Raw genomic sequence first — 12,140 nt, 5'->3', positions numbered from 1 at the left:
AGAGGGGCAAAGAATATAAAACCCCCAAGAAAACTACCAGTCCCTGCTTGGGACCTCAACTTCGTATTGGAAAAGCTGACCCTTCCTCCCTTCGAGCCAGCTTCTTCATCAGAGTTACAGTACTTGTCATGGAAAACAGCCTTTCTTCTGGCTATCACCTCAGCTCGCAGGGTTTCGGAGCTACAGGCCCTCATGGCTGTGCAACCATTCATCATTTTCCATCAGGACAGAGTTTCCTTACGAACCAACCCTACCTTTATGCCAAAGGTAGTATCCAGTGTAGCTGAATCAGACTATCCACTTACCTACCTTTTATCCTAATCCACAAAACAAAGGGGAAAGACTACTACATTCCTTGGACATTCACAGACAACTTCATTATTATTTGGACAGGACAAAGCCATTCAGGAAATCTGAGCAACTCTTTGTGTCCTATGCTGCAGGTGCTCAAGGAAAGGCTATTTCCAAACAGACAATTCCAAAATGGATAGCCCACTGCATACGCTTTTGTTACTCATTTCATGGAAAAACTGTGCCTGCATGCATCAGATCCCACTCCACCAGAGCCACAGCTATCTCTGCAGCCTTCCTTGGGGGGGTCCCTACCAAGGATATTTTGGAAGCAGCCACCTGGAGTTCAGTGCACACTTTCTCCAAGCACTATCATCTCCCACTATACTCTAAATCTAGAGCGGGCTTTGCCACAGCAGTCCTGCAGGGCATCCTAGCCCCTCCTAGTTCCACTTAGTGCCTACCACCCTTACTTAGCTTTGGGATTCTACCCATCTGTTATGACTGCAGCTGTATGCACGATGAACATAGTACAGTTTTGTACCTACCATAAATGTAGATGTTCGAGTGTTCATACAGCTGCAGTCCAGGTTTCCCTCCCTCCAACCCCTCTTAGGACAGGCCTTATGACAAACCCTTTTCATATAACCTTTGGGGTACTCTTTTATGGTGTATTTGCTTGCAACTACTGTTTTTGATTTATCAACATTGCATTTTTGCATAACATTATGTTTGCCTTCCTTCTGGGGGCACCTGACATCTGGGGCAAGAAAAACTGAAGAAAATGGTGTCGGCTGCCTCTTTTATACCCCTGCCGCACTGACGTCAGGGAGGAAGCGACGACAACCGACGCCGAACCTAGACTTTGGAATTCGGCCGACCGAGGACCCGCCTGACGGCAGGATAACCCATCTGTTATGAATGCAGCTGTATGAGCACTCAAACATCTACATTTATGGTAGGTACAAAACTGTACTTTTCCCTTCCCTAGTACTATTCTCATTAAATTCCACTTAATTATATACATACTGTCTCTCTAAATTTAAAGAAACTGATGGTTATTTTTCTCTAAATTGCTTGAAAGAAACGGCCTTCTTAAGTTATTTAGGACGTGAGTATATTTTCTTTTGTAGGTTATGTATTTATTTTATTTATTCCTATTCTTGGTTTCTAAAATAAAGTAACATATGATACCAGAGGATCTGAATTAGTCATGGCAACGTATTGTACGTTTTTTATTTTTTATATTTTTCCCCCCAACAGATTTCTTTGTTTTTCAATTGTATTGTACAGGTTATAGGTCACATTTAAGGTGGGAAAAGTTTTTAAATGATTTATTGTGGTCTCATTTTTTTATATCACAAAACCCTGACATTTTAACAGGGGTGTGTACACTTTTTGTATCCACTGTATTTACTAGCAGTGAGGAAAGTAAATATATATTTATCTCTGAATATGTGAAGCAGCATCTTCAGTATATTAAGGATCTTTGTTTCGTTCGATACCAGTATTTTCTGTCTTGCTGGGAAAGTATGAGTTGTAATGTTGTTTTTTCAGGACTTTAAGGGCCAGTATTTTTTCCCTGGTACTGGAAGAATAGTCATGGTCAAATGCGACATTATTGCTGCCAAATTTAATAGAGGACTTAACCAAGATTATTTTTATACCACTGATATCTAGCTAGGATATCAACTTTATAATTATTGATTTAAGAGGGGATCCTGGGTAAGCGGAAGGTTTAACATGTACTCTCTGGGCTTTTTTTGTTCGAAATTAAAGTATCTGCACTGCATATCTAAGGCTTTAAGAACAAGGTGATTAGGAATTTAATCATACTGTTATCCATTTTCCTGGTATTCCATATATTCTTAAGTTGCTTAATGTGTCTATTTTTTTTAGGTCTTCCACCGTATTCAGCAACTTGTATGTGTTTTGTTTCAAGAGAAACTCTATCACCTGTCCTTTTAATCACCCGTCTGTGTCAGTGGGAGAACATCCTATGACATTAATTTGATACTCCCGTCTTCTGTCTTATGTTTTTAGAATTTTGGTTTATCGTTTTCTTGTATATTACCCTTTTCTTGAACAAAGTTCATTTGGTAATGAATTGATCCATTTTAAAGGTTAACTCAAGTAAAGCATGAAGTACTTTTTTATATGTAGTTTTTGATGAGAAAACTTGGAAGTTCATTTTTATAGATCCAAAATAACTGATAATACTACAGCTCCCCAATTTTATTGTAATACTATACAAAAATGTTTTGAAGACTGTTGCTCTTTGTTTGTCTAACAGATATTATGTTTTCCTATCAGTGTTTATAATTATCTGCAGAGAATCTTAAAGGAAATACAGTCTTGAATGGGGCTAGGTTTACATGTTTCTGTTAAAAATATCAGAAAACTCTGGTGGAAAAATGGAAGAAGCCCATGTTAAATAAGTGTTTTTCTGCATTTTCCATGGTTGTGTGACTGCATTAATAGTAAAATTAAGTAGAGAGGTGTATGTGGGGCAGGGGGCATACTTCCCTGCAATAATATTGTGTTTAGGATTTTTTTTGTTTGCTGTGATGCATTGTTTCTTGTTTTACTTGATATGTTGAGTTTTCACTTGTTCATTTTGTTAGACATTTGCTAGGTTGAATTCAGTGAACTAAGTGATAACACATAAGTTAAAACTAGTTATTTAATCACAGCCCATTTCACTTCAGAGTGCAGACTATTCATTTGAGACAAAATGCTTGAATCTGAGGTCATTGAATCCCTTTCTGTGAGATACATTGACCTTGGAATTATATTAAAAGAAGATCCAGTGGTTTTCATCTGTGTGGATGCCGTGGAGAGCTTTTTCTACTTAAGAAAACACTTTCTGTGACTAACATCAACTTTCACAAGGGTAAAATTTAGGTTTGACACACTGAGTAATAGGCATCACTGACAGATAAACTATCGTAACCATCCAGTGATTCAGTGAAGTGTGTTTCAAGCCCAGAATCTATACAGGCCAATTAAGGGCTTACTTTAGTATAGACCCTGTAGCACAAATCCAGCCATTGTTCCATAAATAAGTGAAACTTGAAAGTTAAAATTATTGGCACATCTAATATATGCTGGTAAAATATTTCATAATCTACCAGGCCTAAAGTGAAAAAAGACTTCAGTTTCAATCTAACATTTCGTAGTTGAAATGTTTTTTGTCTTTTCGGCTTTTCCCGGTTAGGGGTCGCCACAGCGGAACTCCAGTCCGCTAATGATTGGCAGTCAATTTTTATGGCGCCGAGTTGCCAGCCCGACTCCCAACCTTCAGCAAAGGCATGCCCATTCACGCATGTCTTTCGGAGGCCACTCGACCGCGGGGAGGACATGCAGACTCCACACAGAGGGTACTCCAGCCGAGAATCAAACAGGAGAACCTCTTGCTGTGAGGCAACAACGCTACCGCTGTACTACCACGTAATAAGTTATCATTCCTATTATTTAGTCCATGGTCAGTAAAATCAATACCCAGCATAGCTGACAACATTTCATCTTTAGTGTATATTTATATACTGATATTTTGTGTAAGAATATTAAGATGACTAGGCTGAGGAAACTAACATGAGTTTAATCATTATAGTGCATGTAAGTTGGAAACTACAGTGCATAATGATAAAAGCTATAGTATCTGCATAGGCTACAAGGCTGTTTAAGTACATATGGTATCATAACATCATGTAACACATCTATCAGCAATCACTATTAATAGAACTGCTGAAATTTTACTTCAGTTATTTGTGCGTAGATTAGTTTACTTGTACAGACTGTTAAAGGAGTAATAGTACATGTATATCAGAATAAAATATTTATAAACTCATGTTAGAGATTTTGGTGAACTGGAGAGCTACAAATGTAAGAAGGTTTAGGAGAAAAGTCTCTAGAAGACCTTTTTATGTGTGCATTTGTGTATTATAAAGATACCTAATTGATATCAGTAGGTTTATGGTTAGCAGGGAGTAAAGTGCATTTCATTAAGCAAATGATAATATTGTTAGCAGCCTGAAGATAGCTAGTGAAGACTGAAAAAGGTAACTGAGCTTCAGGAAGTGGAGAAGGGGGACACGAGCACGACTATGAGCACTGTAGTTCATGATATGGAGGGGTTGGGGTGCACATAAAGGCAAACAGAGGTTTTTAATGCAAGGGTAAGCAAGACAGAGGAAGGAAATGAGGACAAATGTTTAAACTAAAATGGATACAGTTACATGAGATAGTATGTACCCTGTAACTGTGTATTGTATCCATAAATATTTTCTGATCATAGAAATACAGTAACATTCCATCTATTTTATTTATCCTTTGTTGACTGGGTTAGTCCTACTAGAGGAAATATGGCCAGAGTATCAGGAAACTTCCTCTACTCTTTTCAATAGGTGTCATGGGCTATTTTACATCCACCTGCAGTACCACCAACTCAAGCAGATAGGATCTCTGTTTAATGTCTCTACCGACCCTCATCCCTAGGAAATGCATAGGCCATAGGGCTATTGCTTACATATAATACATAGATGTTTTAATACCTTGGGAAATTATTAACGCAGAAAGAATACACACTTAACTTTGTGCACCATTTTTACTGTAATACCTCCAGACTTTTTTTTGATCATTTCCCTTCATAAGGGAAAGCTTGCATCTTTATATGTGTGATTCACAGTTGATTGTCCTCAGTTTCGGCAGTTCAAGTCTTGTATTCCTCATACTATGCTTTATAACTTTCCTTCATTTTAATTCCAAACTCCTAACATTCCCACCATGTCTGTATCATCTCTTTTGGCAGTAGCACCTAATGTTCTTAACGACCTATTTTATTTATATTTTTTCCCACCCATTTTATATGACTCTCTAGTATACATTCCATGACTTTCTTGGATTCCTCATTAAATATATGTGAACACTTTAACCATTATGCCAGCCCCTGATAGTATCTTAGAAATACTAATTGGATACTGTATGTATTTACCTAAACACTTTAGGACTTATATACATTTTTTTAATTATAGGTTCATAGGTTCATACTAGGCTATCTGCCCTAGGGCATTTATAAGCCTAGCCAGAGTATGTTTGGCTTTCACCACCCATTTGCTAAAATATTGTACATAAGTGTTTCTCAGAAGGCCCGTTGTGAAAATGGACTTTTGCTCAGATGGGCTACTCAAATAAACAAATATCAATAAATTTAATGCGTGTTTTCAGCTTTCATAGAACATTCTTGGGCTGCATTTGTTAAAGTAATCTGTTCTAGTTCTAGCATTTTGGATATCTCAGTGAATCTTAGCTAGTTCTCAAAATTCCACAGTGAACAATACTGAGCCGATAATTGTAAGAAAAATAAAAGTCAAACTTTTAGCATTGCAGCTCAGTCTCTTTATGACAATCTGATTCGCTCAAACTCAATATGGACTGCCAAGTCTAATTCCAAAGGCTTTTAGATGCCTTCTTTATCAGGCTTTCTCTGTCTTGTTACTCAGGACTCCAGCCTGACTGTGTTGCCAGCACAGTCCCTGATTTATATAACTTTGCCTTTTTTCTTTCATTTTTATTTCTGTTTTCTCTTGCTGTGTCCATCTCTCTCTCTCTCTCTCTCTCTCTCTCAAGGAGAGGACAGTGTCCCTTTTCATTTCTGTTTGTTCATAGCCCTTTCTGTTCTAGGAAGGGGTGTGGCATCCTTCATTCTGCACAGATGTAGATCCTCCTAACAAACTGTTCCAAAATTTGCAGCCCCACTTACTTAATCTACAGTAATTAGGGGACACTTGTATGTGTGTGTGGGTGTAGGTGCACACATTTGAGCATGTTTATATGTCTGTGTAAAAGGAGTATTGAGTCAGGAAAATTGAATTGGTTCAAGAAATAGTCAAAGTATCACTGTATAGAACTTGAAGTGATGAAAGTGGCATATTAAGAATAATGTCTTCACTGAGTAAGTTATGAAAATCAGAAATTCTGCCTAAAACATGAGAGCAAGCGCAATTAATATTTTTAAATATGACTGAGCTAAAAATGACTGACATTTATGAAAATAATGTTAATGCCAGATGTTTGATATGGACTTGCCTACTGCCTGGTTTGTAAAAAAAAAAAGACTAACTACTGTTTCATAGGAGCTGGAGAGTCAGCTGAACATGCAACTCAGACTGCACTGGATCTTTTGCTGAACATGAGTACCCAGAGGGAGATAGGAGCAAGTGCTCTGCAGGTATGGTACTGTTTAATAGTCATTGCCTTCTACTTTAATTGCTTTCATAATGTCTATAGTAAATGTTATATTTCCTGTGGAATAAATAACCAAAGAGACAACTCTGGTTTATAAAGCTGTTCTGGTTTGCTGTGATCACACTGCTCTATTGAGCACTCTTGCATGGCTGGATCTGACTTTGAAGAGTTCTGTCTGCAGTACTTTGAAATGAACTAACATTCTGTCATAACAACAGCTCATTACACTGAAATTTGCAAGCTGAAGATGCTGTCTTCATTCTTCCATAATGCCTTGCCCTTCCAGAAACTTTTATTTCTTTCGTGGCATGAAAAAGAATGGTCTTCAAGCAACCATCCCCAGGATGCTAGTGTGGATATTTTAAGGACCTTTACTCAACTTACAGCAGAATTTATATTCTGTGCTTGTATTTTAGGGAAGTTTCATTGCCTCTGCTTCCTGTGTCAACCTGGAAAGTGCCAGCTTAATTAATGACTAAGATAGATTGTGACCTCCTAGCAGTGGCCTTTGAAAATGTTATTTATTTATTTTGGTACATCTGTTCCTGTCCATCTTTACAGTCCACCATCTACTGTGTTTTGGTGCCCCCAGCTTAGTCACCAGAACAAGGCTGAAAAGCAATATAACACTAGCATGGTGCTGTCCTGATGGTAAGGGAATTTGTTTCCCCTTTCTGCATTCTTTTAATCCCTCTCGTAAGTTTGGCATGCAGTGTTCTCAGGGTGATTCTTATGCACATGCTAACGCTCACACACACACACACACACACACACACACACACACACACACACACACACACACACACACACCTTCCATTGTAAGATGGTCTGTCTGCACCTCCTCTTCATTTTTGTCTGCATGACATGAAGACTACACTCTCCATTTGAGCCATAACTAGCCAGGAAACACCCTCTCCAAGACTTGTAAACTAGCATTTAAACCAGTCATTCCCACCTCACATCCACACACGGCCAGCTCCTCTAGTATCCAGCCCCTCAGTCTGTACCAGGGTTGCATTATTATAGTCAGGGGTTTATCCCTCTGCACCATGAAAGCAGACATTGGTGGTCATTCAAAGGTTAACTTCACCAGAGGCTTCCAGGTGGCAAAATACCCATCATTTGTTCTTCACCTCACTTGACTTCACTGACTCTGATGTTAGATCTCACATAATAGTTCCTCTGAAACAATCCCTCTGGTACCATTCCTTCTGATATAGATGCCACTGATACCTGATCCCAAACACTGGTCTCTCCATTGCTAGCTGTGCTGATGTCTGTGTAGCCAAGCATCTGTCCTATGAACACTGGCCACATTTAGACACTTTTTTTTCTTTTATTGCTCTCTTCCTTTTCCCAATGTCTCCTATATTTGCAAGTTATGCCTTTCACCATTTATTTTAAATTTAGAGCAGTTTTGTTTTCAAAGGTGGGCTATACTTTGTCCTCTGCCTTTCATCCAATTCTTGTTTCTACTTGGCAGGCCTTTGCACCCCTTCCCCTCTCCTTGATCCACATTCCCATAGCTGGGCCAGCCCACCACCCCCTTCTTCTTTTGCTCCTAAAATAATTGATTTTTTTCTTTTTTCAATAGCCCTCTGATAGAGAACAATGAAAGAGTCTCTCTAAAAATAAAACAGAGAACTATAACTTGAATTTGAAAAAATGCTAGAAAACATGGATGAAGATGGAAGATACTTCATCCATTTGTTGTTACACCCCAGCCCAGGCTGGTGCTAAATTTGGGGAAGGGTTGTGCTAAAGCTTATGTGTGATAGAGGAGATTGAACGTCTGGATGCTGTTCCCTCTCTCCTCTGAGGTTATAATAGGCTGACCGTTATTGAACTAGTCCTTCTCAATGGTTCTGCTATTCAGTCCAGCAGAAAGACATATGAGTCATGCATCCCACCAGGTATTACTCATCTTGGCAGACGCTGTCATACTTGATCTTACTGTCTCTGCTGTGACACTAAAGAATCATCTAACATCTCAGTCTCAGTCTTTACCCCACTTAATAGAGTCCTAGGTTCTGCATGCCTAGTGAAGCAAGTGTTCATCTCCTTTAGTTTTCCCTGAGAGTGTTGAACAATTTGATGTGAATGTTATACTGCCAATGAGACTTGTATAATGGTGCACAGCCATCTGTAGAGGATCTGCCTAACATGACCTGAAGTCAAACTCGAGTCATGTGGCAGCCACTTCTGCCATTAACTCAGTTGTGGCCCACTCAACATATGATGTTTTCAGACAGGGCTGCCAGAGCAGCAAGAATTGACATTCTGGTGTATCAGCACTCGTGGTTGCATCTAGCTCCCCTTGCAGAGGATGTTTAAAGTGACCACAGAATCTATTTTCAAGGCCCTACTTTTCAAGTGACTTCATCAGTGAACTGCTGAAGTCTGTGAAAGTGAAGGGCTAGTTAGCTGTGAGTTTGAATTTCCACCCTCGGCAGTAGATCTTCACTTACTCCTAGAGGAGACATTGATCCAAATAGAATGTGCAGAGCTTATAACAGGACCAGTAGCAATGCTGCTAGCACGTCTCCATTACTGGTTCGAATGACAGTCACTGGAGCAGAGGCCAAAGTCCTTGACACTTTCAGAGTGACCAGCATCAGCCCTGATTACACAACTAACCATTTTAGAAGATAGTTCACCGACATGGATGATGCATAAACCAGGGAATTCATAACAGATGTCCATCAATTGATGTCTGCCTCCCATCCATCTATCCAGCTACCGGCTGCCACACAAGAATGGACAGGAGGTAGAAGTGTATTAGTCAACATAAAAAGTAAGCAGACCTCAAGATTAGTCAAACAATATGGCATGCTTGAGCTTCTCCATGTTCAGTTAAACTTGGAAAAAGTCCAATACCTTATCCTTGCTAGCTATAGGTCTCTCTTCTATGACCAAGGATAACCATACCATATACTTGAATGTACTAAAGTCTCTACAGGTCAGTGCAGCAATATATTCATGGGTGATTTCAACTATTCCTCCAGAAAGTGGGATACATGCACAACCACTAACACACAGGCTCAAAGCTTACTGGATTTTGTCAATGCTAACATCCTGAAACGGCTCATAAATATGAGGGAGTGTTGCACTCCTTGTGTATTATCTTTTCTTGTCAGGTCAAATCACAGAGGTAACCCTTGAAATGAATATAAAGGCTGAACTTCCAGCATACCCCAGAACCTTTAAGAAATTTTCCAAGGCTAAATGTCTCCTGTTAAGTGAAGGCATAGCTAAATTACAACCCTACCCCACCCCAAACTTGGAGAAAATGGTTGCCTATAGGAAAGTGCTTATAGGAACTCTGTACAAGCATATAAATAACTGCATAGAAACAGCAGTACCAAACAGAAATGAACTTGGGGCAAACTCCAAAAACAAGCCCCCTTGGTGGACGCCCTGTATAAATAGGTTGTACAGCAAAAGATAGAAAATCTTGCCCAAAAAAAAGGAAGTGCTATACCCAAAAGATAAAAAACTCACTCATCAGTTTCAACAAACAACTTGGGGAAACTAATCAAGTCCAACAAAGCCAACTTTGAGGCAAAAGTAGCCTGTCAGGCTAAGGATAACCATAAGGCATTTTTCAGTTATGTATACAACCTTAAAGGGAACATACAGCAATGTGCTGAACTAATAGTAAATGGAACTTCCTATACTGAACTTGTGGCTATAGCAAATTTGCTGGGCATTAAATTTAGCTCCAGTTTCACTTCCTTATCACCCCCAGTCCCCCGACCAGGAAATACCCTCTACCATTTCTCTCTCAACTATCACCAAAGAACAGGTCCTTGCTGCACTCTCCAGAGCTACACGCACTGAATTAATGGCTCCTGAGAATATCCCAGGATACCTGCTAAATAGCTTGAAACATGACCTGTAAGGCAGTAGAATCTCTGTTCATCTGCAGTCTCCAGATAGGCTTCATCCCTAGTAAATGGACAATTGCAACTGCCATCCCACTAGACAAAGGTGGACCATCAGCAGACCTAGGGAACTACAGACCAATAAGTCTGACTAGTCTTGTATGCAAGACTATAAGAAGAGTTATTGTGGACCTGATAAAGACATAGGAAATCTTGAAACAGTGGAGCTATCCCAGTTCTGCTTCAAGGGCAGTTGATGCCTGCTAAACATGATGGACTTCTTTGAAAAAGTCACTAGACCCACAGACGAGGGCAGAAATGGTACAAACTGCCTTCCTTGACTTGGCAAAGGCATTTGACACAATTCCTCACTCAGGTGTTATAGACAAACTCATAGATTTAGGCATAAATCCCTATGTCACCCAATGGATAGCCACATAGGGCACACAGAGTTAGGGTGGGGGAATCAACCTCCACCAAGAGGCCTGTTACTAATGGTGCTCCACAGGGCTTGGTACTGGGTGCTCTCCTCTTTGCAGTATATTTCTATGAAGACAAGACAAATGTAGAGGGCTTTTGGATGACCAAATCTGCTGACACCTACAAGCTGAGGGCAGATATTGAATCCCCAAAATATGTAGATATTGTCTGGAAAGGTCTGACACAGAGAAATAACTGGTGCCAGAACCATACCCTGAAACTCGATGCAAAAAAATGCATAATTATCCCCCTGGGAAGGTGAACCCCCCTGTAAATTACAACACTGATAACACTCCCCTAAGAGTAGACCCAGTGGTAAGAGAGTTAAGAACTCAGGTTAACAGTAATCTGAACTTTGATCACCATATTTCCATAGTAGTAAAAAAAATTCTACATGGCACAAGCTTTATAAATAAGAGCCTTGCATCCAGATCTAAGGAGATCATAGTCCCACTATACTCAGCCTTCATTAGACCAATAATTGAATACAATGCACCCTTCACCATGACAAGGTATTTGCAACAGCTGGAGCAGCAACAGAGGTTCCTCACTAAAAGAATGTGGGTGTAAATATATTCTAACCAGACTGCCTCAAAGCCCCGTCCCCTGTACTCTGGTCTCCTACAGACCACTGAGGGGCAATCTGCTCCAAACATACAAGGCATTCTCCATTGCAGCCTGATGGATCTGCTACACGTTTGCAAAGCAAATAGCACTAGAATTACCTGATAAGGATCTAAACCTTGTCTGTGACATAAACAAAAAATTTTGGAGGGATGGATATGTATCTCAGATTAACCCTTCTCTGGGACAGACTCCCCATTTATATGAAACAGAGCTCTTATTTAAGCCTGTTCAAATGCACTTCGGACCAATGTTTGGGAAATCACAAATTTACCCCTGGCTTGTCGTCTGTGCCCATTATGGACAGGTGCAGTTTGTAGATGCCCTGTGGCACAGGCATATACCAGACTTGATCTAGCCTGTGGGCATTGATAATTGGGAAAATTGGGGCATGAATGGCTAAGCTTAAAACTGCTTTAGGACCGTTAGCCTAGTAACCTCCTATGATCATGCAGTCTAGTTGGCCAGTTCATTACTATTGTAGGGAATGTCGTCCCCCCAATCCTTTATCTTCCCAGGGATGTGATGGGAGTGGTTAAACCAGAAAAGGACATTTCAGTGTTGTGGAACATTTTGAGACAGTTTCAAGTCTTTTCATGATACAAAATTAATGAT

The 12,140-nt window shown here is 39.8% G+C and overlaps 1 protein-coding gene across 6 annotated transcripts in view; it reads left to right on the top strand.

The window, feature by feature from the left end:
• The window catches only part of ZNF335 (zinc finger protein 335), a 1,318,033-nt gene that overhangs the window by 804,723 nt on the left and 501,170 nt on the right, over positions 1–12,140 (top strand). For all 6 annotated transcript variants that reach the window (XM_044090241.1, XM_044090238.1, XM_044090239.1 and 3 more), the window contains one exon: positions 6,426–6,520. In XM_044090241.1, coding sequence (XP_043946176.1) covers positions 6,426–6,520 — 95 coding nt within the window. The remainder of the gene's footprint in view (positions 1–6,425; positions 6,521–12,140) is intronic.

This window comes from Protopterus annectens, chromosome 12.part0 (assembly GCF_019279795.1).
Source record: "Protopterus annectens isolate FY-2018-M chromosome 12.part0, PAN1.0, whole genome shotgun sequence".
Classification (NCBI taxonomy): domain Eukaryota; kingdom Metazoa; phylum Chordata; order Ceratodontiformes; family Protopteridae; genus Protopterus; species Protopterus annectens.
This window is presented reverse-complemented; position numbering and strand designations above follow the sequence as displayed.